This window comes from Populus trichocarpa, chromosome 4 (assembly GCF_000002775.5).
Source record: "Populus trichocarpa isolate Nisqually-1 chromosome 4, P.trichocarpa_v4.1, whole genome shotgun sequence".
Taxonomy (NCBI): Eukaryota; Viridiplantae; Streptophyta; class Magnoliopsida; order Malpighiales; family Salicaceae; genus Populus; species Populus trichocarpa.
Genome location: NC_037288.2, coordinates 21698461 through 21722572, shown reverse-complemented (window position 1 = coordinate 21722572; position 24112 = coordinate 21698461). Strand labels below are relative to the sequence as shown.

Below are 24112 nucleotides of genomic sequence, written 5' to 3'. Positions count from 1 at the left end.
TTTCAAACATGTCTATTTACAAGCCTTAAGGGGAAAATGATAATACATACATATACATCTATATACATAAAAAAGCTTGTTATTTGGTAGCAGGCCCATACATGCCTCCCCGCAAGCAGACTTGGTTTTCCTTTCCTCCCTTCTCTCACTCTCCTTTCTAGTTCTAGCCCAACCAAACCCTACACCTAGGCCACACTCGCGTACCAATAAACAACCTCTCTTAAACTTTCTTATGTCAACTTGTCCACCAATAACTCTACACTAACTTTTATAGTCTGTCACTCTTTTAACTAGCTCATTCTCAAACACCAACCTATCGATCAATGAAAAATATGACACACTAACCAAGTACTTTCTAAGAAAGTAGATATTCCTCATTATATTTCCCTCTCCATCAAGTGAACTTATAACTACAAGTCATAATGTAAGAAGGAAGGCAAAAACAAGCTCACTCAAGCATATTTAATGTTATTTTTTTTTATTACTCTACATACACATTTTCTTCACATATTCCTCCTACATTTGTTAAGTTAAGCATCAGAGGATCCCCAATCCTAATAGAGGACTTGTTTTGTATACCAGTCACCACCTTATGACTCAACTAATGAAAGCTTAATCATGTCCGAATATTTTTGCAACTTTATCACTTACACAAAATATAAAATGGATACAATTAAGGTATAATGATAGGGAGAGGTGTTTGCTATAGATATAAACCCGGCCCAACCTGGTAGGTTAATCTAGGACCCGGGGCCTTGGCCGAATTTCAAATGGTTAGTTTGTAAATACTTGGCCTCATATATTTTTTTATAGCTTACATCTCATGAAATGTTTCATGAAACACACACATATACATGAAATGTTTTTTAATTTTTCTCAGGCTGACCTCGAACCCGACCCCTTAACCGGATCAACTCACGAGTTGGGTTTAATAATTATGGTATCTGTATTTGCAAGAAGTTATCATCATTATTATAATCGTTGTTTTTTTGTTATTGTTATTTAAACTTAAAAAAAATATCAAGAGCTCAAAATTAGAAATTGTAAAAGCTCAAAATTAGAAATACTAGTTTACAATCTTTATATATATATATATATATATCGAGGGTTGTTTAACATGCCATCAACATGCATTGTATATGTGTGTATACTTATTATTATTATTATTATATAAAATTACCTAAACTCTCCTAACATTTAAATATGATAGCATTTTTTATATTTTAAAAATTATACTTTATATACAACTGTTTATAATAATTTACTTACGTAAACTCAATTAAAGAAGAAATTTAAAAATATTACATAATTATCATTATATTTAATTAATAATTAAAAAACCTTTACAAATTAAATATTATAACTTTGTCATCATAGACTCCCCTCATGCATAAGTTGAATAATGATTTACATGCTATTGTCTTTATAGTTCCTTGATAAAATCTGATTTAACGGGATGATTATGCATCAAATCTTGCCAGATATTGAATTCCTTTTCAGCTGCATATGGGGCCAGAAGATGTCCCGTCTATGAAAACCCTTGCAAGCCTATGTACATTTGCAGATATTTAAAGCGAACATTGTTCCCTGGAAATTTAAATTGCAGTGCCTACCTCCATGAAGATGTGTCCTGGGTATGCAAGATCTTCCACAAAGATGGAGTATATCTGGAGCTCATTTCCAAATTCAAGTGCTCTGCTTTTTCCAATTCGGCTATTCTCTTTGGCTTCGGTCAATCTTATAGGTGTGTTCTCTGTCAAATCTGCTAGAGAGCTCATTCATTTATACTCAAGATACTAATGTGACAAAATCAGTGTCTGTGGCTTTCCATTGCGCCTCCAGAGCTGGAATCTTTTCTTCGGCTTGCAGCCCATGGCAGCTTATGCACTCGCGATTTTCTTTGCAAGAGACATGTAATTCCTGCGACAGAAAACTTGTGTCCCTTTTTCCACTCCCATGAGGAAACAATATTTAATTTATTTCTTGAATTCTTTGTACTATGGAGGCTTTGGAGTAGAATTTTGAAAACTGGTGGGGGTGCCATTATGTTCTGCCAAACTCTGCCTCTCTTCTTTTTGTTCAATGGCGTACTCTTTGGACATGGTAAAATGCAGAGGAAATTTCGGATTTTTAATCTTAAACGAGCCTTTTGTCGGCAAATAATTACATATTGGATAAAAGTTAAACAAAGTTAATTATATATTAAAAAAATAGGACTGATGTGAATAGTAACTCACATAAAGAAAATTTTGAAAAAAGCTATAATGACTTGCTTACAAATCGCAAAAAATGTTGGAGATTTTAAATATTAATGATTTAACAAAAGAAATATTTTTTTTGGAGAAGATAATTTATGTTGGAGTTGAATCTCAGACCTGAATTTGTAGAAGAGAAGAGGAATTGAGTACGAAGGGGAGATGAGAGGAATAGATTACAAATATAAGAATTTGATTTGATTTGCGTACCATTTTTTATTCACGAAGAGAGAGGAAAATCTTGAAGATTTGTATATATTCTTTTTTTTTTTTTATATATATTCTTGATGGATTCATCTGAAGTAGTTTTCAGGAATTAATTAAAGAAATCATGACTTCCGTCGCTTGTCCTGCTCTCCTAAGTTCTTGTATTAAAAGGCACTCAAAGTAACATGATTTTGAAAGCCACGTCGCCAAGAACAACAACTCATGCACAGAACAAGCTTGTGACAGATTACATGTAGACATTGACAAGGGCAATATTACTCCAGGAAAGGATTGGAATAATCACAAATCATTTTGTTCCCTCCTTTCTCCGGTTGATCTTCATCACCGAAAATTCAATACCAAGCAACAACCCCCTTCACATGACCTTATAAATGCCTGTTCAAAGCACACTGCAATTTTCACTCAGCTAGAGGCTACAGCTGCTTCACTTTCGACTCAGAATTGGATACTCAGAGCAAACAAAACAATACAGTATGGTCTCCATAGCTTCTTTCTTTCTCTTCTGCCTCTCCTCCTTAACCATTCTATTCATCGCAAGAGCCCAAGATAGAGCTCCTCACGGCCTTGTTTATGAGAAACCCGTGGCTTTCTCACCGTCAGCGGTTGAGTTCTTCCATCCCAAAACACAAGAGCCGAATACCGAGAACCCATGCGCTGCATCGTCTAGTTGTTCGCCGTTTCCCCTAGCAGCTCAGTTAGAAGATACTGATCAAACACAAGGTAAAATATCAACATCCCAGAGAGGAGGAAATCAGCTGGGGGCTGGTGGTATTGCTGGCGTTATACTTGGTTTGGCATTTGCAGTGCTTCTCACTATGGGAGTCTACTATGTAACGATCACACGCAAAGCCAACATAAATCGAGCCAATTCTGATCAACCTAACGCTTGATGTGGCCATCCCCTAATTAAGTCTAAATGACTCTTACCAACTCTCTCTCTCTCTCTCTCTCTCTCTCTGATTTTGGGCATCGAGTGTATATCTACTGTGTCATTAGTGATTATTGCGTGGTATTTTACAATTATAACCAGTCATCAAGTTGTTAATCATTTCAATCTTTTTAGTGTCTGTGTGTAAAGTTGTTCGTTTAAAACTTCGGATGATATGAGTGCAGTTAGGAAGATAACATCCAATCCAAGCCGTAGAAAGTCCACTCACAGGATCCAGAATTTTAAGGTGTTGGGTTAGAGAGAAGTGATTCAGAGTCAAGCATGAACGAAACCATGAAAACACCTTGAAAAAGGGCATGCTGCCATCACAACCATAAGGATAGCAAATCATAAACCAAAAAAAAAAACTCTATGAATCCACAGGAATGGTTGCCTATTTCGTTCGACGACCTGACTGGACTAATCCATTCCGGAGAAAATATACAAATAAATCTTTAAAAGATCTCCCTATTGATCATAACTCCTACAGGTCATGTAAGGTTTACCCACACGTACACTCAACAATTTCCTTCATTTTTTTCCCTGTTCAGAGTACTTAAAAAAGCATACACTAACAATTTTCTGTTCTCATTATATTACATTAAATTTCATTACCATATACTACTAAAATTTAGTTAGAATAGATGTGTAACAGCTGATCTGATGAACACCACATTTTGAGAGGCATGGATTACACATTTGATTTCTTTCATTTATTCGTGATAATGATCAGATTGGATTCAGTATTATAAATCAAGAACCATTATCTCATATAGCATCATTACCTTCCACTTCATTTATTTGCAGAAGATGAAGATCCATTTGGGTATAATTACAAGTTAACAGGACAGCACAGAAGAGGATTGGCAGGAAACCTAGCTGGTAAAACTCCAAACACATCGCGTGCAGTTGAATGCAAGAGTGCAGAGTCCCATTAACAATTAACAAGCCAACTAAAATATATGGAGTTGGTTTAACGATCACGTGACAGTCAACCAAGTTAATATATTTTTTAGTTATTTTATAATAATTTTATGTTGCAGCTTGGTTGGTTGAAACACTTCAATATAAGCGGTCAGTCATAAGTTGTTATATTCCTCGTACTTAAGAATAATATTTTAATATAATAAAAAACTCATCATTATAACAATTTTTTAATTTTTTGTATACATTATGGATGAAAATATTAATTTTATATTTTCATCCAAGTGCTATACATTTTTTTAAAGGATTGATGCTTTTTTAATTTTGAAATGTTGTTGCATGATCTAATTATCCAAGTTTATTATAATGAGAATTTATTCTATATTATAACTATTAGTATATATTAAAATTTAAAATATATGATCAAAAGAGAAAACTTTTGAACTTTTGAATTGATGCATTATGTTGTAGGAAAAGAAAATATTGTATATGTAAAAGATTTATTATACTTTTGACTATCTTAATTTGTGCAATTTTATAAATGATTTATTCACTAAAATTAGAGATTAATAAAAAAAATTGAGTGAATTTTAGGGATGCATGTGGTTAATGTCTCAAAATAGAAGAAAGAAATATAGAAAAGATAAAAATATATTTGGTTAAAAAGACAAAGATGAAAATATAAAATAAATATGTTTTTAAAACAATTATAAGTGAATTCCTATATTTTCAAAAAAGACGTATGAGTCTGACATGGTTGCCAGACCCAGACACTTGGGTCATGCCAGGCCGAGGCACGTGGGTCTGGCATGGCTGCCAGACCCAAGCTCATGGGGCTAGATCCAAACGTCTGCACCTCGCAACCATTTCAGACCCTTGCATTTAGGACTGGCAGGTTGGCACCCATGCAATACCCATGAGCTTGGGCCTGACATGGTTGCCAGGCCCAGACGCTTGGGTCAAAAATAAAATTCAAAAAATGAAAAAATAATAGTGTAAAAACAAACCTAAATCTATATTTTAAAAATTTAAGAATCAATTAACTAGTTTTATTAAACAAGAGAAGAATGAAATTAATTATAATTAACACTCCCAGGCTCACTTTTTATTGTTTAAGCATAGTTATCAGACTCAACCCAACTCAGCTAGTCAACCTGGGACTCGAGTGACCCAGCAGAACCCGGTAGAGACCTATTTTTTTTTAAATGTGTTTTTCCTCCTAGTCAAATACCACTTTTTTTTCATCTTTTTCAGTTGGTTACTAACCCATATCAAAGTTCATTATCTAAATACTAGAAGAATGCTTTATTTTGTCAATGTGAGATTTGAAACCCATTAATATATATACTTTATGTTCACAAGAAATTTTTTTTTGTTTTTTCAATGTGGGATAAAAAAACTTTTTTGGTTTAAATACTTCAACTTAATAGGATAAGATAATATCTTTTCAATATGGGATAAAAAAACTTTTTGAAATAATCTTTTAGCTTATATCCACATGGATTGTTTTTTAATTTTTTTATATGAAATATTAAAACATCAATTTTTTTTCCCGAGTCTACCCGAGGCCCGTCCCTTGGCCGGGTTAACCCCCAGGTCGGGTTTCATAACTATGGTCTGACATGATTACCAGGCCTAAGCGCTCTAGTCTGGCATGGGTACGAAACCCAAGTCGCGTGGGCTGACATGGTTGCCAGACCTAAGTAGCCTGGGTCTATGCTTGGGTCTGACATGGTTGTTAGACCCGTGTTACTTGGGTCTGGCAAAGAGTTGAGTGAAAGTTTAAAAATTAATCCATTTTATTAAGTTTAATAACATTATTAAAACATTCTCCATACTCTTAATATTTTTTTAAATTTTAAAACAAAATTGATATTAACCTGTTGCGGAGCGCATGATCTTTTATTGTGGATTGTAATAGTGATTTCACTTTTAATTTCTCATCTTTTCACAAGTGAATAAACGTTTCTTTAGCTTTTCTCTACAAAGGTATTTAGGTTTTTTCAATTTTCAAATATAGTCAAATAGCGTTTTTAGCCTCAGAAAAGACAAAAAAAAAAGTTTTGCCTTTGGGGGTATTTTGGTATCTTTACTTGAGTATTTTATGTAATTAAGAGGACCATGAGGGCATTTTAGTATTTTCACGATGTATTTATTATTTTTTAATTGAAAAGTTATGGGTGCGTGTTCCTCACACCCCTACTAGTGGGCGGCGCCCGCGCCATTAAGGAGACGCGTATGATGCTTCCCGGTGTTCAAATCTAGCCATTCGCCATCAAACTGGAAGCACAACTGTGCCCTCTTCCACATGGTGTAGCGCATGCAGATAGATAATGATTGAATTGCCGTTAGTGATCAATTGTTAGTGTTTATTCTTTCTTTTCTCTCTCGTGGCAACTAAAGTGTACAATTGTCATTTTTGTTTATTGTTTCTCAAATCAGGCATGTTTGTCATACCTAAGTACCTTGGGTCTGGCATGGTTGCCAAACCCAAGATGATTGGATCTAGCATAGTTGTTAGGCTCATGCGTGTGGGTCTGGCAATCATGCCAGACCTACACCTAGGTCTTCCAGACCCGTGCTTGAGTTTGCCAGATCCAAACTCCTGGGTTAAAAAATTTTAATTTTTTTAAAAACATATTTGGACTGCAAAAACAAACACTGCCCTTATTCAAGCAAGATTTTTCATTCATATGTAGTAGAATTTAACTACAATTATTTTTTGTTTGTGCAACTTATTTTATAAATTTGTTTTATTCGAAGAGGAAAAAAAAGGTATTGAGTTCCAAGTGATTTATTTCAAGTTGTCAAAAATAAAAATAAAAAATTGTATGCATTGTGGATGAAAATATTAATTTTATATTTTCATCTAAGTGTTGAACATTTTTTTAAAGGGTTCATGTTTTTTTTTTAAATTTAAGATATTGTTGCATGATCTAATTGTCAAAATTTGTTACAATGAAAGTTTATTATGCATTATAACTATTAGTATATATGAAAATTTAAAATATATGACCATAAGGGAAAAGTTTTAAACTTTTGAATTGATACATTAAGTTGTAGGAAAAGAAAATATTGTATATAAAAAGATTTATTGTTCTTTTAACTATCTTAAAATTGAGTGAATTTTAGGGATGCATATGGTTAATATCCCAAAATAGAAGAAATAATTATAGAAAAGGTAAAAATATATTTGGTTAAAAAGACAAAGATGAAAATTTATTTGGTTAAAAAGACAAAGATGAAAATTCAAAATAAATATATTTTTAGAACAATTATAAGTGAATTCCTATATTTTTTTAAATGAGGTTATCATGGTTTCTAACAAATTTCCTGACGTCGAGTTAGTGCTTGATTTTGCGAATATTTATTTTTTCTATCACATAATTAAATAAAAATAGTTTCAGAAAATAAAGTTATTAAACCAAAAGGAGTCTAGGACTTGGGTTGTGGGTTTGGAGGATTAAGTCGTGAAACCCAGGTCGATCTAGTAAGTTGTCGACTCAATATTGTATTTTTTAAAAATATCATCTTAAATTTTTTGTAAAAGGCAAACCAAGTTTTTACCAGTTATCTGGTTACTTTTGAATTTTTCAAGTCAATTAGTTCACATTATAATAACTTCTACAAAGTTTAATTTGAAACTCGGGATAAAAAAAAAAATCGAGTTGAAAGTTTTCAAGTTGATCCGCTAAACTATTGGCATAGTTGTGGGAGACTAGAGGAGGCTGGGCCAAAGCAAAAGAAGGCCCATAGTGCACAAGTTAATGGGATAGGTGGTGTAGCTTCTGTGTTGTGTTTTTGTCGACCCGAACAAGCAGAACAGGGCAGACAACCCGTTCTTTCTTTCTGCAAAATCAAAATCTAACAAATTATTACTACAATACAGCAGCGCCATGATCAGCATCCTAGCTCAAGTAATAATCCACTCTTTCTTTCTTTCTTCTAAATCAACAAGTTATTATGCTCATATAATAATATATTGTTGTTGTTGGGGATTGGCAGGAGCGTCTGCTGGGCGCGGCATTGGGAGCTGCGTTTGCGGGTTTCATTGTTTATGAGCAACGAAAGCGCATCTATCAATCTATTTCACCCGAACATCCTCAATCCCAGGTTGTTTTTGAAATTATTTTCTTGAAAATGGAATCCCTAGTAGATTCTTTCGTCATTTGCTTGAATTTTATTTTTATCAATAATCTTGTTTATGAGAACAATCAATCTCTGAGAAATTGGATTCCTTATTATTTCCATGCATGGGAGGGAGGGGCAGTGTGTCTTTAAATTAGTTGCAAAATGAGAGAGTTATCTGGATTAGGACATGCAATTTCTTCTGTTAAATTTATTAATGAGATGGGCTTGTTGAATTGTCTGAAATACTTCCACATCTGGTCCTCCCCAAGCATTCTCTTCAAGAGATAGGTTAGTAGTTTACACACACAATAACACCATCTAGAATTGTCTGATGCAACACAAAGTTGCTTGGTAATACTAATGCCACAAGAGACTTTGTTCGTCTTCATTTTATCAGTTGGATCACGGGGGGTTTGATACTTACATAAATAACATAATAATCTGTTACGAGTGCATTTTTATTATATGCATATCGTCACCAAAACTTGGATTTCAGTTCTATGATGCACGAGACTTTTGGTTGCTAGAATTGAAATATGGTCCTTATTGATACTTTAGAATTACTACGGTGCATTTCGGACCTTCAAACACACTAACTAAGAACCCAAGATCGAGCTGTGCCAAGGAAGGCGTTTCAATGCTTAAACAGAAATTATTAAGACCTACAGATCCTGTGTATCATCACACTTTAAATATAACCTGATTGGAATTTTAGCTTGGTTCGTTTAGAAGGGAAGGTTGCTCATTACTAGAGTATTTTTTGTTGCTTCTCAGGTTTTTGAGATGTTCAATCAACTCATGGAACCAATCAGATGTCTCTTTAAAATTTATTGCCCATAAGACAAACTCAACATTTTAACTCATTTCTCATTGTTGCTTTATATTAAGTAGACTAGCTCATGGACAAATAAGCTTTTTTCCAAGGCCCAAAAATGTCAATTTTTCTGTCATCTCCTTCTGTGAACTAAAAGTGGGAAGAAATTTAATTAGATTTTAGAAATTGTGTTCCTTGGAACCATCATGGCAATTTCAGGGCTGAGCTGTCTATATGAACCCAAAGCTCTATCTGCAAGCTTAAATTTGTCAAAAGTTGACATCCTGTCCCTGAGTAAATTTCCTTTCTATCATAGTTTGGAAAAAATATTGGCAAAATAATATAGATAGAAAAGTTTTGGCAAATAACACAATTTGGTAAATATCACGGTTGAGAATAACAATATTTAAAATAGTTGTTGTTGGAAAAGAAATGGTTAAAATAGGTTGACATTAATTCCAATGAAGAGAGAGAAAATAAAAAGAAAGAATGGACTCCTGAGGCATTGAAGCTTTGATGACGACACCCCTGGTACCCATGGAAAAATGTCGACAAACGAATTCAACGACACTAAAAAGTTCATCAATAGTGACTGAAGTGGGCTACTCATGCCATTCAAAGTCAAGTGAGCCACCTCTCTTCTTTGGACAATGCTTTTTCGAATCTTGACTTTTTAACATGTGTTATTTTGCCAATATTTTTTTTCTAACGGTAATAATTTTCAAAAAAAATCTCTGCCCCCCACCAACATGTTGAAGGAGATAATTATCTAGATGTGTGAGGTGTTTTGCTGATGTGATTGAGCTCCTTGTCAAGTGAGATACAAGGATACTGGGGGTCTCAAATGGCATTAGAGTCTAGTATTTCTGTTACATTTGGTGTTTAAAATGATTTACAGACCTCTTTCATCATCAATAGACAACAATTGTACCTACGCCTTGATTGAAGATGCTTTCTTCGACTCTGTCTTTAGTCAGATGGCACACTTGTCTCTTAACAGAGTTTTTCACTGAACTGTGATAGAAATTTTATCTACAAGAAGAGATCTGTGCTTTCATATGCTGTAACCTGCCATGCATACTTCTGTGTTTTCATATCTGGTGTGGGTCTTCCTTCCCATATGATAATGGAAACTTTTGACCATTAAATATATTAGCTATCATAAAAGCTCAATTCAACTGTATTTCCTTTGAAAAGTCAAACCTTTGTGTTCATAAATTTCTAATAGTCTTAACTTCGATTTTCTGACAGTTGAGAGAGCCCATATTTGGAAAGCAATTTCGTTCAGAGTTCGAACTTTCTTGGAACAAAGCTGTGGACCAGACATTTGGACCTCTGGTTGCTTCTCTTAATTCACGTAGGCATTAAGACTTTGGATTAGTTTCATTGCTATTGATTGAACATTTATATCAAGTTTTGAGCCATGTACATGCAATAGTTCTAAATCATTTTATGGGACATGTTCTGAGGCTGACTATGATTAAAACTCAAATAATATATTACCTCACTTGTAATATTTTGGAATTTTAAACAACTTGAATGGCATGGCTTATTTTCTTGTAATATTTTGGAATTTTAAACAAGCTGCATGACATGGCTTATTTTCTCTTTATCCTCGATGTTATCTGAACCTTCTGATTTGCTCTAGGATCTCAACATAACTGTTATTATCCTTTTTGATATTAAGTGTATCCATTGCTTTAGTCTGTATAATTTTTAGTGGGCTGTTTGCTTAGACCTAGTCTGACAGAGACAGTTTTTATATAGAAGTCCACAAGGTATTGTTTTTCGGACATGCCAGACCGGTAAAAACCCTTCCCAAATCCACCTTCAAAACCTGGATGTCCCTTGATATGAGTGTCTGCATGGAGAATCTAGTGCTTCTCCATAAGATCTGGTTCATAGGAAATACTCTCTTCCCTTCGATCTGGTTTCATGGTAGATCAAATAAGTGAATCGTTCATTGTGATAAATATTTCAAATTTGATAGAACTGTTTTACCTGTTCTGTTCTCTTGGCTGTGGATTTACCTGTTAGTGTATACACTATATGCCTTGTAGCAGTGTTGTTAAAGGTGAAAGCCACTAAAAAAGGCCAAGCCTGGAGAATGCTTGAGGTGCTAGGAGCATTCCCGAATGAACCAAGATGCTCAACCTGTATATGAAAAATTACATGTAATATAATATATATTATGATATATAAATCTAAAATATATACCAATTAAGATTAGATAATTAGAAAATCAAAAGAAAATATAAAATACCATAATATAGTTATATAAAGTTACATTTTTCACTCTTACAACAAAATACAATAATTTAAAGTAGTAAATAGCTAAATAGATTTAAATACAAACTTAAATATCATCATCATTATTCATTAATCTTCAAAAACATCTTCATCTATGCTTTCCTCTCCTTCACTTGAGTCCTTCTTATCCTTCATTTCATGATTGTAATCCAAATCATCATCTCCAAAACCATATTGCACTTGCTTAAAACTAGAACTTGATCTTTCTTCATGTGCGATGTTCCTATGCTTCTCAACTTTGTCTTTTAATTAGTTTTGGTTCTTGGTTCTTCATCTCTTGTTGCCCTTGCGACATCACCCCAAGTTAAAGTGTCTCCATCAAACAATTCATCTACTATCACAATATTTTCTCTATATTAGCACCCATCGTCCCAACCAACCATTCATTGCAATCATCAATGTCTGTCTTGTAAGGAAATAAGATCAATAACATTCCTCAAATCATGACTAGCTTTTAGTGCCTGATTGTATTTAACACACTAAATCCTGTAATCTTGTAATCTTTTGTGCTCTAGTCGATTTCTTTTCTTTGTGCGAATCTGTAGAATTACAATGTACAATAGAGTTAAGATCAATTCATTTTTTTTTATGATAAAAGAATAATAAGAAAAAAGTCAAAGTGCTTACATGTTCAAACACATTCCAATTACGTTCACAACCCGCTGCACTACAAGTTAAGCTCAAGATTTTAACAGGTAATTTTTGTAAATCTAGAGTGGAACTTCCAAACAAGGTCCACCATTCAGCTGTAAAAATTATGAACAAATAATTTAAATTTTTAAGGGTTGAATGTAATAATCTTAATTTTTTTAAGAAACTAATAAATGTTATCCAGAGACTGTGTTTCTTAATCGAATTGCCATAAAGTCCTTTTGCTCGCTTGTATACTCGCTTGTATACTGACAACTCACTCGTGATTATATCTTGAACATCAAACAGGGGCGGAGCTAGGATTATTTGATAGGGGGGGCCAAAATAATATAAAAATATATAATTTTTTTTTAATTTATTGTATATGAATTGTTAAAAAAAACTGTATGATTTAGTTTTATTCAAAGAAGTAACTACAAACATATGACAATCTTTGTATAAGATAAGAGGTTTAAAACAATACCAAATTGAGTCAAAGCTATGAAGTTAATTTCATCTTCATAATATATTCATCACTTTAATTTTGTTGGTCTTTGTACCTATCAAATATAAACATACAAAATATATAAGAAACATTAGCTAAAGCGATGTATTATTTATGTTTGATAAAACTTTGAAATAAAGTAAAAAATAATAAAGAATGATTCTTACATATTTATTTTAATTGTGCTCGTCGTTCTTTCATAGAGTAGAAATCATCGATTATCATATCACTTGTGAATCTTTCAGCAATTTCTTTTTCTATATAGACAATCAAATAATTTGCAAGAAAATCATCCTCCATCTGATTGCGAAGTCTTGTTTTAACAATCTTCATCGCTGAAAAAGCTCGTTCAGTAGTTGCTGTCGAAACAGGAAGAGTTAAAATAAGCCGAATCAACCTGTCAACAAGTGGATAAATTGTTGATTTTTCTGTTTCAACCAATCCTTGACATAATTCAGCAATCGATGACATATTCTTTAACTTTGGATGATTGGGTACATCAAGCTCATAATGCTGCAACTGAAATCTCAAATGAGTTTTTTCTTGGTCAGAAAAGTCTTCAGGATAGAACTTGTCAACAAGTAAGCATATATCTTCAACACTGAATAATTTATAGTTATTTTTAGGATCTAAAGCTGTGCTCAACTTAAGAAGCTCGATCGCCTGCTCATTGAATCTATTATTTAGCTCTTGCAACTGTTGATCAATGATAGCTGTAAATATATCAACTCGATAGTGATGCTCAACTGTTATTGATTTTGTTTTACGACGAGATCGTCCCACACTAGAAAAACAAGCATCCATATCAGGAACTTCAATGTCTTGATGCTTACAAAATGATATCACTTCTTCTAAAAGAGTTTCCCAGCCATCATCTCTTAACTTCTGAATTAAAGTCTTTGTGGTAGTCACCAAATGCATAGCATTTAAAATGTCTTGAGATTTCTGTTGCAAAGCTTGGCAAAGCACATCAGTAATTCCCATAACATTCTTCATTATATGCAAGATGAATGCAAAATCAAATGACATTAGCAACTTAAATGAAAAAGCCGCATCACCACGTTGAGAATAAGTAGATCCATCTAAAGCGATGTTTTCAAGAACCAAGCAAGTTGCCCCATACATTTTTATCAAACTGCAAATTGATTTGAAGTGCGAACTCCATCTGCTATCTCCAGGTCGTTGCAAACCACCTACTTGATTAACTCCTTTACCCGTTTCAATCTCACCAATATCAACTAAATGTTCAATTGTAGCTGCTTGAAAAGCCCGTAATTCATCATTACGCTTGCAAGAAGCACTAACAATGTTAATAATAAAAATCAAGTTCTGAAAGAAAGTGTGAACATCAGATATTTCTCTAGCTGCAGCAATAAGAGCCAATTGTAATTGATGAGCTAAGCAATGTACATAATATACATAAGGGCAATCATTAATGAATAAAGCTTGCAATCCATTCCACTCTCCACGCATATTACTAGCACCATCATACCCTTGGCCCCTAATATTTTGAACATCAAGATTGTGATGAGATAAAACAAAGGAAATCTCTTTCTTAAGAGTTGAAGCAGTTGTATCTTTGACATGAACTATATCCAAAAATCGTTCTCGTATAAATCCACTTCTATCAACAAATCTTATAACAAGGGTCATTTGCTCTCTTCTGGATTCATCTCGAGCTTCATCAACAATTAAGCAAAATCTTGCATCATCAATGTCATGACGAATTGAAGACTGAACATTTCTAGCAAAGACATGCAAAATTTCTTTTTGAATTTGATGCGAGGTGTATTTAGCATTTTGTGGAGCATTATCCAAAACAAGAGCACCTACTTGTTCATTGTATGATGCTAAAAGTTCCAACATTTCAAGAAAATTACCTCGGTTTTTTGATTCTGGACGTTCATCATGTCCTCTAAAAGCACATGCTTGAAATGTGAGCCAACGAACAATATCTATTGAAGCTTTAATACGCAATCGATTATTTAGAATTTCTTGAGTAGTTTGCCTCTTAACTACCTTCTCAATATGACATGACTGATTTTTCAAATTTTCCAAGCACCTGGTAGCAAATCTATGAGCTGAATTCGGACTTTTTCCCATATGAGTTAAAAAAGCACATCGTTCCCCATCAATAAATTTTTTTTCCAACAATTGAATCCTTTAACAGTAAATGTGTCTGATCCTGGCTTTCCTGATGACTTACTTGAAAATAGATAGCAAGGAAAACAAAATGCAGTATTTTTCTCTGAATATTCAAGCCATGGATAACTTTTGAACCAATGAGACTGAAATCGACGAGGATGTTTTTTACCAGTCAGCGGATATTCAGACATCAAAGGTTGATATGACCCCAAATTAATGTATGCCCTTCTAATTTCATCTTGTTGATTAACTGGGTATTCCTAAATTTGAGGACGATTGTTTGGATCTCTAATCAGATGAGCAGTGTCGATTCTAGTTGGAGGCTGCTCATTAATCAATGCAGGTTCTTCATAAACTGAAGCACATTGGGGTTGTTCAACTATAACTTCAACATTACACATTGGAGTTGATTCACTAGGCTGTGAGTTATCAATATTTTTCCTCTTTTTCTCAAAAAAGGAATCAATTCTTCTTATTTTGTTCATGGTTCAACCTAAAATCAAAACATCATAAATTTTTATTGTTTCCTATTTAAAAAATAAATAAAAATAACAATGTATTGAAGCAATAATCAGAACCAAAAATAAATTTTTACATGTAAACAACACTGACATATAAAAGTAAAATTAACATATTAAAAAAAGAAATTGATATATAAAAGCATATCTAACATAAAAAATAGGATTACTGGTTCCTAAATAAGAAAACTTACACTGAATCAAAGTTGAGTATACGCTCTTCAAAGAACTCAATTTGGCTAGAAAGATCGTGTCTAATTGTATATTGGACCTGGTGATAGTAAAGTACACGTAAGAAAAAATTGATAATTTTGGTGGCTCTGCTAAAAACAAAACATAAAAAATCCAAGCATAATCGAAACAAACAAACCCATAAAATATATCCAATTAATTAGAAAAAACAATATTCACTATAACAAGAAATAAAAAATAGTAAAACTAGTAGATTTGAAGAAAAAAAAGGCAGAATTATATATATATATATATATATATATATATATATATATATATATATATTAAATTCTTAACAAACAAAAAAAAAATACTAATTACCTTGATGAAGAATTAATTGGCAGCAGCTTTGCTTTACCTTTATGCTTCGTATTAGTAATATTTTATGTTAGGGTTTAAGAGAAGAAAGAGAGAGGGGCAGTAAAGGAAGGGAAAAAAATTAAAAAGCTTATTTGGCCTTTTACATAGAGATACGGAGATATGGCTTTAAAAGCAAACATAATTAATAAAATAATAATTTAATATTAAACAATCTATTATTTATTATATTTTAAAAAAAAAATTTGGGGCCTCCCTTTGGTTCCGCCGCTGATATCAAACCAATTTTTCAATGCATTGATACAACCCATTGGCCATTTCTTGATCAGTTTTAATAGATGAATCACTATAAAAGAATTCAGGATTCAAGTAATGGCCTATTGCATGCAATGGATGATGAAGTTAACATTCCTATTTTTCATCAATGATATCATATTTTTGTCTGTTTTTCTCTTCATTATTATTGAAAAGAGTTATGGATTGTTTCTGTAACCCTATCCATAGCTTCATAAATGTATGTTTTTCTCATTGTCTGCAAGCTGAAGAACTCTCACAAGATGACCCATCAAGGATATAGACCACATGATTCCAAAAGGATGGCATCAAAATGATTTCAGTTGCTCCTTTTCCTTTAGCTTCCTTTGCCCATTTACTCATTGCCCACTTTTCTGATGTAAACATGTTTCTAAGATTATGCTTTTGCTTGTATACTTGTTGCAAAGTAAGAAAACTTGTTGCAAATCGAGTCGCTCAATGCTTCACCAACTCTCTCTTCTTTGTAAATTCAAAGAAAGCCAATAATAATAACGGCTCTTTCTAAAGTTTTCTTGACTTGAGGAATTTTTCCAATATCTTCTAACATAAGATCCACACATAGAGTTCAATACAAATGCTTTCTCTTTACCTCTAACAACTTACTTATTTGTAATAAAAAAATCCAAACATGAAATTTTAGAAATATAACCTATTTAATCAAATAACTGAAATAAAAATCTAAATTACAGCATGCAAATTAATAAATTAATTAATAACTACATACCGGCTAGCATATAATTGCTTCCATTGTCGGTGATTACTTGGACAACACTGATTTTTTCAATTTGCTCTACAAATCTATCAACTCAAATGTCTTCTCACTAGATTTTACAAAAAATGATCCATTAATAGATTTAATAAACATGAACCTAAATAAAAGTTAACCATAAAATTGATTATACTTATACTCCTATTTGTCCATCCATTTGACATAATGGAACAACCATATTTTACCTATTTTTCTATATTTCCTTTCATTAAATTATTTGTGTATACTCCAACACTTTTTTTAATTAAAGAGTGGAACTTGAAGTTCATGATAACTAAAATGTTTCAAATTTGGTCCATATCTTCTAATTGTTTCAACCATATTTATAAAGCTTTTTAAATTAGCAACATTAAATGCAATCCATGCTTGATAAAAAAAAAAAAAAAGAGCTAGATATTATATTGTTCTAACTTTTGCTTTTTTGTTACAAGTATCATTTAAGCTTGTTTACCTCAACTTAACTTCTTGTCCTTGTTTGGGTTATTAATTCATTGAAATCCTTCCAGAATTATTTTTTTAATGTAAGGTTATTAATTTTTTGTTTTCAAGTTTTTTCCCTTCTTTTCTATACTTCTTCTCTTCCAATGTAATTTTAATATTTGTATGTTGAGGAGCAGTTTCGTTGTCAATATATATAGATATAAAAACTTGATTTAATTAGAACTCAAGGATTTATTCCAATATATTTATAGCAACAAATCGATTGATTTATCCATCATTACTTGAAAAACACTATTAACTGCAGCCGGTGAATAAAATCTTAAAAAAGGAACCTGCATGCACTATATGCGTCATGATCGTCGTGGAATCTATTTATTATTAAAACCTGTAAAATTAATCGAGTTATGTAAAAATTAATATGAATATTCATATTAAAAAAAAACCAAAAAAGTGAAGTGTGCACTTTCTTCAGGTAATTAATTAAATCATGGCCATAGGATTATGTGAATAATATAGCTATGGTTCCTGTTTGACACGGACAAGACAATCTCCATCTAGATTCATGTCTAAATTGTTTGTCTGCACACCTGCTTGAAACATCCTCTTAGTTTTCCTGATTTGTCATGCTAACTACAAGCTGCCAGTACTCTCTCTCGAATTGATGCTCTGTACCTTTAGCAGAAGGATAACTAGTTTCTGTGCTTGTGTGACTGACATTACACACTGCACCTAACTTGATTCTCTCTCCACCAATATTAAAACCAACCCTCCCTGTCCTCCTCAAATCACAACATCAAACATTTTTGCTTGTAGCAATCCAATTAAGATTTGGAACATTTTCGCATTCTTCCCAAGGAGTGTAGGATGAGGCAACAATCTTCAAGCTTATTATTCTCTCTTATCCTTTTCTTTCTCCATTGTACAAAAACGTCAGGTCAGTCACCGGCGGCAGCCCCGGTAATGCCACCACCTACGACCCCAGTGAAGGCACCGCCTACGGCCCCTTCACAGGCACCATCTGCACAGGTAGCAACATCACCTGGCCCCGTTGACGTCATTAAAATCCTGCAAAAGGCTGGCCACTTCACTGTCTTCGTCCGCCTAATGCAAGCTACAACAGAAGACACTGAGTTAAACAAGGAGCTGAACAAGACAAACAATGGAATAACAATCTTTGCACCAAGTGACAGCGCATTTTCGAACCTCAAAGCGGGCTTTCTAAACGCTCTAAGCGATGAAGACAAGACTGAGTTGGTGAAGTTTCATGTACTACCTGCACTTGTATCATCTTCCCAATTCCAGACTGTCAGTAATCCTGTAAGGACACAGGCGGGAACGGGTCCCAGGGTAACACTGAATGTTACCACCACAGGGAATTTCGTGAACATAACTACAGGGCTGACAAATACAAGCATATCCGGCACCGTATACACTGATAGCCAGCTTGCTATTTATCAAATTGATAAGGTGCTATTTCCTTTGGACATTTTTACTCCTAAGCCTCCTGCTCCTGCTCCTGCACCCGAACTGGGAAAGCCAAGGAAGGCAGCTCCCGGTGTAGAAAGTCCTACCGCTCCTAAGGATATTTCTGGTGCTCTAACACCACTTATTCTGCATAATAATGCCTTGCTCCTTGCAGTCAGCTGTATGGTTGCTGCAATCTTTTCATGAGATATATACCCCCGAGTGGGGTAACATGGGTCCCTTTTCTTGTTTTTATTACTATACTATGATTTTATGGAGTTTGCAAATGGTGCTGGTGATAAAGATCTATGGTGATCAGTACTGATTTTGAATAATTGACAATTTCCTGTCAGTAACATTAATTTGTACCATTCAAGTTTGCGATTAATGAACTAAGAATGGATTTAATTTTGCTCATATTCTCCCTTAATTTTACTTTCATGTTTTATATGAGTAAGTATTTTGAGAATTTCGTGTTACTCCATCGGAAAGAACTTTAGGTGTCAACCTGTTTGATCAATATTCTTATACCTTCTAGCTTCTACTTTTCATTCGGAATCTAATCTTACTACGGATGTATATGTAGAGAGGCGATTGCAAACATTAAGCTAAAAAGAAAGAAAAAAAAACGAAATTCATGTGCTGTTGTGTGTTTCAAAGTCAAATAACATCAAGCAAAGCTTATTTACGTGGGTTTTAGCAGCAAAGGTTCCTAGTTTAGCAAGGAGTAATTAATGTTTTAAATTCTTTTATCAGAAGGATTTCTTAAGTATATCCTAACTATATAAGAAAAGGGGGGTTGACGATAATGTTTATGTGCTTATTTTTTAGGAGTTTCCATGTGGTAGAGCAATAGAGGCGGTAACAAAAATAAAATATTTTTTGTTATTGTTTTTTCATGTTTTACAAGGATTCCATGTTATTAAGGAATTAATTCAGAAATTAAAACACAAGTTTTCCTTGTCTATTTGGGACACTAAAGGCGGCTACAACAATCTTTGACCTTCTAGGATACTAATTTAAGCTATAAAGGGTTTTAAAACAAGGAAGGCACTTATTTTGGGCTATTTAAGTTGTTTCATGTTGAACTATGTTAGTATTTAGGTTTTGTGTTTTTTTTTATTATTATTTTTCATTAATTTTGGACTTGTTTAATTTTAGTTTGGGTTTTATTTTTAAATTGGTTCATGGCAGCCCATATATTAGTCATTGTTTAAGATTTACTAAATATTTTGAGTTTTAATTTTAGTTGGGTTTTGTTTTGGGCCTTTGGTTTATGATCCAATGGGGGTTTATTATTGTTATTTGATGAGACTATGTTAGTATCACTGTTTATATGCTGCAAATTTCATTAGTGTTGTTATTTTATGATGATACTTAGCAACTGTAGTAACGGTGGCTACGGTTATAATATGGTCTTGATACTTAGTCGCCATAAAATTTTAGTAGCTAAGGATATAACATAAATTGGGTATTTAGTTCCCAAAGAAGGCTAACTAAGGACTTAGCATAAAGGGATACGAATATTTAGTCACCATGGAATTGGTGACTAAGGAATGGATTATAATTTGATTTTGACCACATGATGTCCTAATCAATAAAATTTATGGTGCTCAAAGAGTAACTAATGGCATCCTATTAGTTACTCAATGGCTCACCTTAAAGAAAGAGATAAACACGAAGAGAAAAGAGAAAATAAAACCTATGACTCCATAACCCACCAAAAATTATAAGAATATATCCACCAAACATTTCTCTCTCCTAGTTGTATCAATTTTTTTCTTTAAAGTGAACACAATAAGTAACTAATAGGATATCATTAGTTACTTCCTAAGCACTATAAAATTTCTCGTCCTAATCAAGAGTAACAAACGGACAGATATTTGGTATAACATAAACTATATGAAGATATTTGAGTAATCAAGAGATGGTTCATCACACTAGGTGAATTAAAAAGCTAGCATTTCAAAGTATAAAAATCTTTCTCCTAAAAGGATTTACGAGATTTCTCACTAATAACTCATGTGGATTACCATTAGAAACCGAACACTTGGACGACTTATGGTTTGCGACAACTCAGCTTTGATGTAATTATTCAAAGCTGAAAAGAATATCTAATCTTTGGATAATCTTTATATATATATATATATATATATATATATATATATATAAAAAAACTCTAAACTCTAGATTTATCTAATAAAATCCTTAAAACTTTCAAAAAAAAAATTAAATTTACCATTTCTCTTCCCAACAGCTAAAGTTAAGAGTTTCTTTTTGATGCGGACAGACCTCAGCGCCTTTTGTTTCCCATTACACCCACTAGAAATATCATCATGGTTTTGCTGCCTTCGCAAGCAAACCAGTTGCTTACAGAGATTAGGTAATGTATAACAATTGATCGTCATGATTAATATCTTTTCATATTAGTATTCGTCACCTCTCAAAGTAATTAGATAATGTATAACTAGCAAAGGTTTTAGCAGTTGGATACCTCGCAGTACCTTTTCTTGACAAAGATTAGCTACTGGCTTTAAACTAAATTGCACACAACACGTTTTCTTGGGGCTAGCTTGCTACTATATATATATATATATATATATAGAGGTAGAACACCCTCCCTAGCTCTTTGCCACGGCCACCCCCAGCTGTCCCAACAGACACCATCAACATCCTCGATCTTAAAAGCTGGCCGCTTCTTATCCTTTGTCCGCCTGATGAAAGCTACCCATGTGGATACCCAGTTATTCTCCCAGCTTAACAGCTCAACCGATGGTTACCAAATGATAATGCATTTTCAAGCCAAGTTGCTGGAGCTGTAGGCTCCTTAAACGATAGAGAAAAGCTCGAGTTTGTGCAATTTCACATACTACCGAGATTTCTTTCAACTTCCGATTTCCAGACTCTAAGTAACCCTGTAAAAACACTGGCAGGATCAGATAGTAAGTTCCCACTCACGATAAGCTAGGCACCAGTGATAATTCAGTGAAAATAAGTTCAGGGCTAACCAAAACAAGCATATCAAATACTATATACACGGACAAACAGGTTGCTATTTATGAGGTCGACAGAGTGCTAGTTCCTAAAGATCTTTTTCCACCGGCTCCTCCAGCTCCAGCACCAGCAAAGCCTGTTGCAGAGTCTCCTGTTGCTCCCAAGGATGCTTCTGACGGGGTAATTGTTGTTTTGCATCATAATCTTGTACTCTTTGGGGTTGCCATGTATATAGCTGCTCTGGTGTTTACCTTGTGACACATCAATTAATGGTATGTGAGAGTGAGACATTACTGATCGGTCGAGCTGAATTTGAACGTATGCCTGTGCTGATCATCAACATGGTGACACCTTTCCAATAATTGTCATTTTTGTGATTCGAGTTTGTCATTAAAAATTTAAGATTGAATTCCCGAATCTCCACTCTTTCACACAGACACACAAACTCCATTCCTACTACTACTATATCTTGACAATTGATCTGTAACATATTTAAGACATAAAAAGAAAGTGGAAAAACTGAAATCATTTGCCAATGCGCGCGCTCATAGAAAACTGAAATGTGTTTGGTTGCAAAATACGATCATAAGTTGGCATTGGTTTGGTAAGTTTTTTATTAATGGCTGTCCTGCATCAATTACATGCGTAACGTACGTAAAGATTCCACAAATATATATATATATATATATATGATAGAAAAATCCATGGATCGTTAATTTGTATCATATGTGTGGGAATTACTATCACATCCTTTTCTTTTAAATTCTTTATAAATAGTGGGTTTTCCTAAAAAAAAATCTTCCAAAATAGTTTGATGACCAATGATAGGGAGATTACCCCCAAATATTAGAGAAACCTTTTTTTATTTCTTTTCTTGAGATTACCCAAAATAGTTTTAATGATAGGGACCAACAAACCAAATACTAACGTGATAGAAGTAAAAATATATGTAACCCCTTTTAGTTGTTTTACTAGCTAAATGCACCGCGATCCATCACCCACAAGGTTAATTCTTTTAAAATATAAAAAATAATAATGTTTAAACACTACTAGTGTGTTTTAAATATGAATAATCATTCCACTATTTTAATAAATCATGAATCATCTCATAATCATTACACTATTTTAATACATCATCCCATCAAAATAATTGAAAACACTAAAAAAAACATAAATCTAATACTTTTTCTAGTAAAATATATTTTTAAAACACATCCAAAAACAAAAACTACTACTCTCAAACACTCAAACCCTCAAATGATGAGGATATACAAAGTATGAATTGATTATTATTAAAAACTAAGGTTTTCTTTGCTAACATAGAGTATATTTAAACATTAAAGAGATTAAAATCAATATTTGTTAAAAAATATTTTTAAAGCCTACAATAAAAACTTTCCTTTCAAACAAAACTCAAATACCCAAAGTCTCCTCTCTCTTTTTCTCCCTTTCTTCAAATCTTAAGATAGCGTTCGGTTATTATCCTGAGACAGAAAGATAATGGAGGCAGAAAAGACAAGACAAATTAAAAAATAAGACTCGGACAGAATTGTGTCTGGTAGTGATATACAAGATAGAATGATTGTCTTTGTATCTTGTTTGATTATGGTGGACAAGATAGAATAAAATATAAGAAATTCTATTTCACCTTTAATATATATTGTTATCAAATTTACATATTAAAAAAAATATTCGATATTTTATTTTTTTATTTTAGTTTATATCGAGTGTTGAAATTAATAATATTATAATAATCATAACTATAAAATCAGGACTGACTTGACGGGTTGATCTGAGGCCTGAACTGGTTTGAGTTTAAGAAAAAATAACGAAATGATTGACTCGACCTAACCTAGTCCAAAACCCAGGTCAACTCGGGATAAAACACGAGTCAAAAACTTGTTGACTTTTATGAAAAAAATTAAAATTTTGGATTAGTCAAGTTGACCCTTCCAACCCATGACCTGAACCTTACTTTGAGTCGACTCCTGAGTCGGTTTTTAAAACTATGATAATAACTATTTTTATCTAGATATTGACTCGTGTCTACCCATGTTGACCCTTCCAACCTATGACTTGGGCCTAATTTCAATTAACTCCCGAGTCGAGTTTTAAAAATATGATAAAATAATTTTTATCCTACATTGACCCTCGTAATTTGTAATCGGGGCCTTATCCTGAGTTGACCCTCA

The 24112-nt window shown here is 33.2% G+C and overlaps 4 protein-coding genes and 1 pseudogene across 4 annotated transcripts; 4 read left to right on the top strand and 1 right to left on the bottom strand.

Annotated features, from left to right (window-relative positions):
• The first annotated feature begins 2956 nt into the window (after window positions 1–2956).
• Window positions 2957–3373, top strand: LOC127905270 (uncharacterized). Its single transcript, XM_052452595.1, has one exon. The coding sequence runs from the start codon at window positions 2957–2959 to the stop codon at window positions 3371–3373; it is 417 nt and encodes a 138-aa protein (XP_052308555.1).
• Window positions 3374–8084: 4711 nt separating this feature from the next.
• On the top strand, window positions 8085–10843 carry LOC18098195 (uncharacterized). The gene is made up of 3 exons (XM_006384838.3): window positions 8085–8252; window positions 8341–8448; window positions 10532–10843. Exons 1-3 carry the CDS (start codon window positions 8232–8234, stop codon window positions 10646–10648), a joined length of 246 nt encoding a protein of 81 aa, XP_006384900.2. The 5' UTR covers window positions 8085–8231; the 3' UTR covers window positions 10649–10843.
• A 1258-nt stretch (window positions 10844–12101) lies between these two features.
• Window positions 12102–14828, bottom strand: LOC112327358 (uncharacterized). The gene is made up of 2 exons (XM_024600161.2): window positions 13123–14828; window positions 12102–12129 (listed from the first exon to the last, which is right to left on the bottom strand). The coding sequence occupies exons 1-2, from the start codon at window positions 14826–14828 to the stop codon at window positions 12102–12104; spliced, it is 1734 nt and encodes a 577-aa protein (XP_024455929.2).
• Window positions 14829–18206: 3378 nt separating this feature from the next.
• On the top strand, window positions 18207–19343 carry LOC18098193 (fasciclin-like arabinogalactan protein 12). The gene has a single exon (XM_006384836.3). The coding sequence runs from the start codon at window positions 18327–18329 to the stop codon at window positions 19131–19133; it is 807 nt and encodes a 268-aa protein (XP_006384898.2). The 5' UTR covers window positions 18207–18326; the 3' UTR covers window positions 19134–19343.
• A 1919-nt stretch (window positions 19344–21262) lies between these two features.
• On the top strand, window positions 21263–22337 carry LOC112327357 (fasciclin-like arabinogalactan protein 12; annotated as a pseudogene).
• The last annotated feature ends 1775 nt before the right edge of the window (window positions 22338–24112 follow it).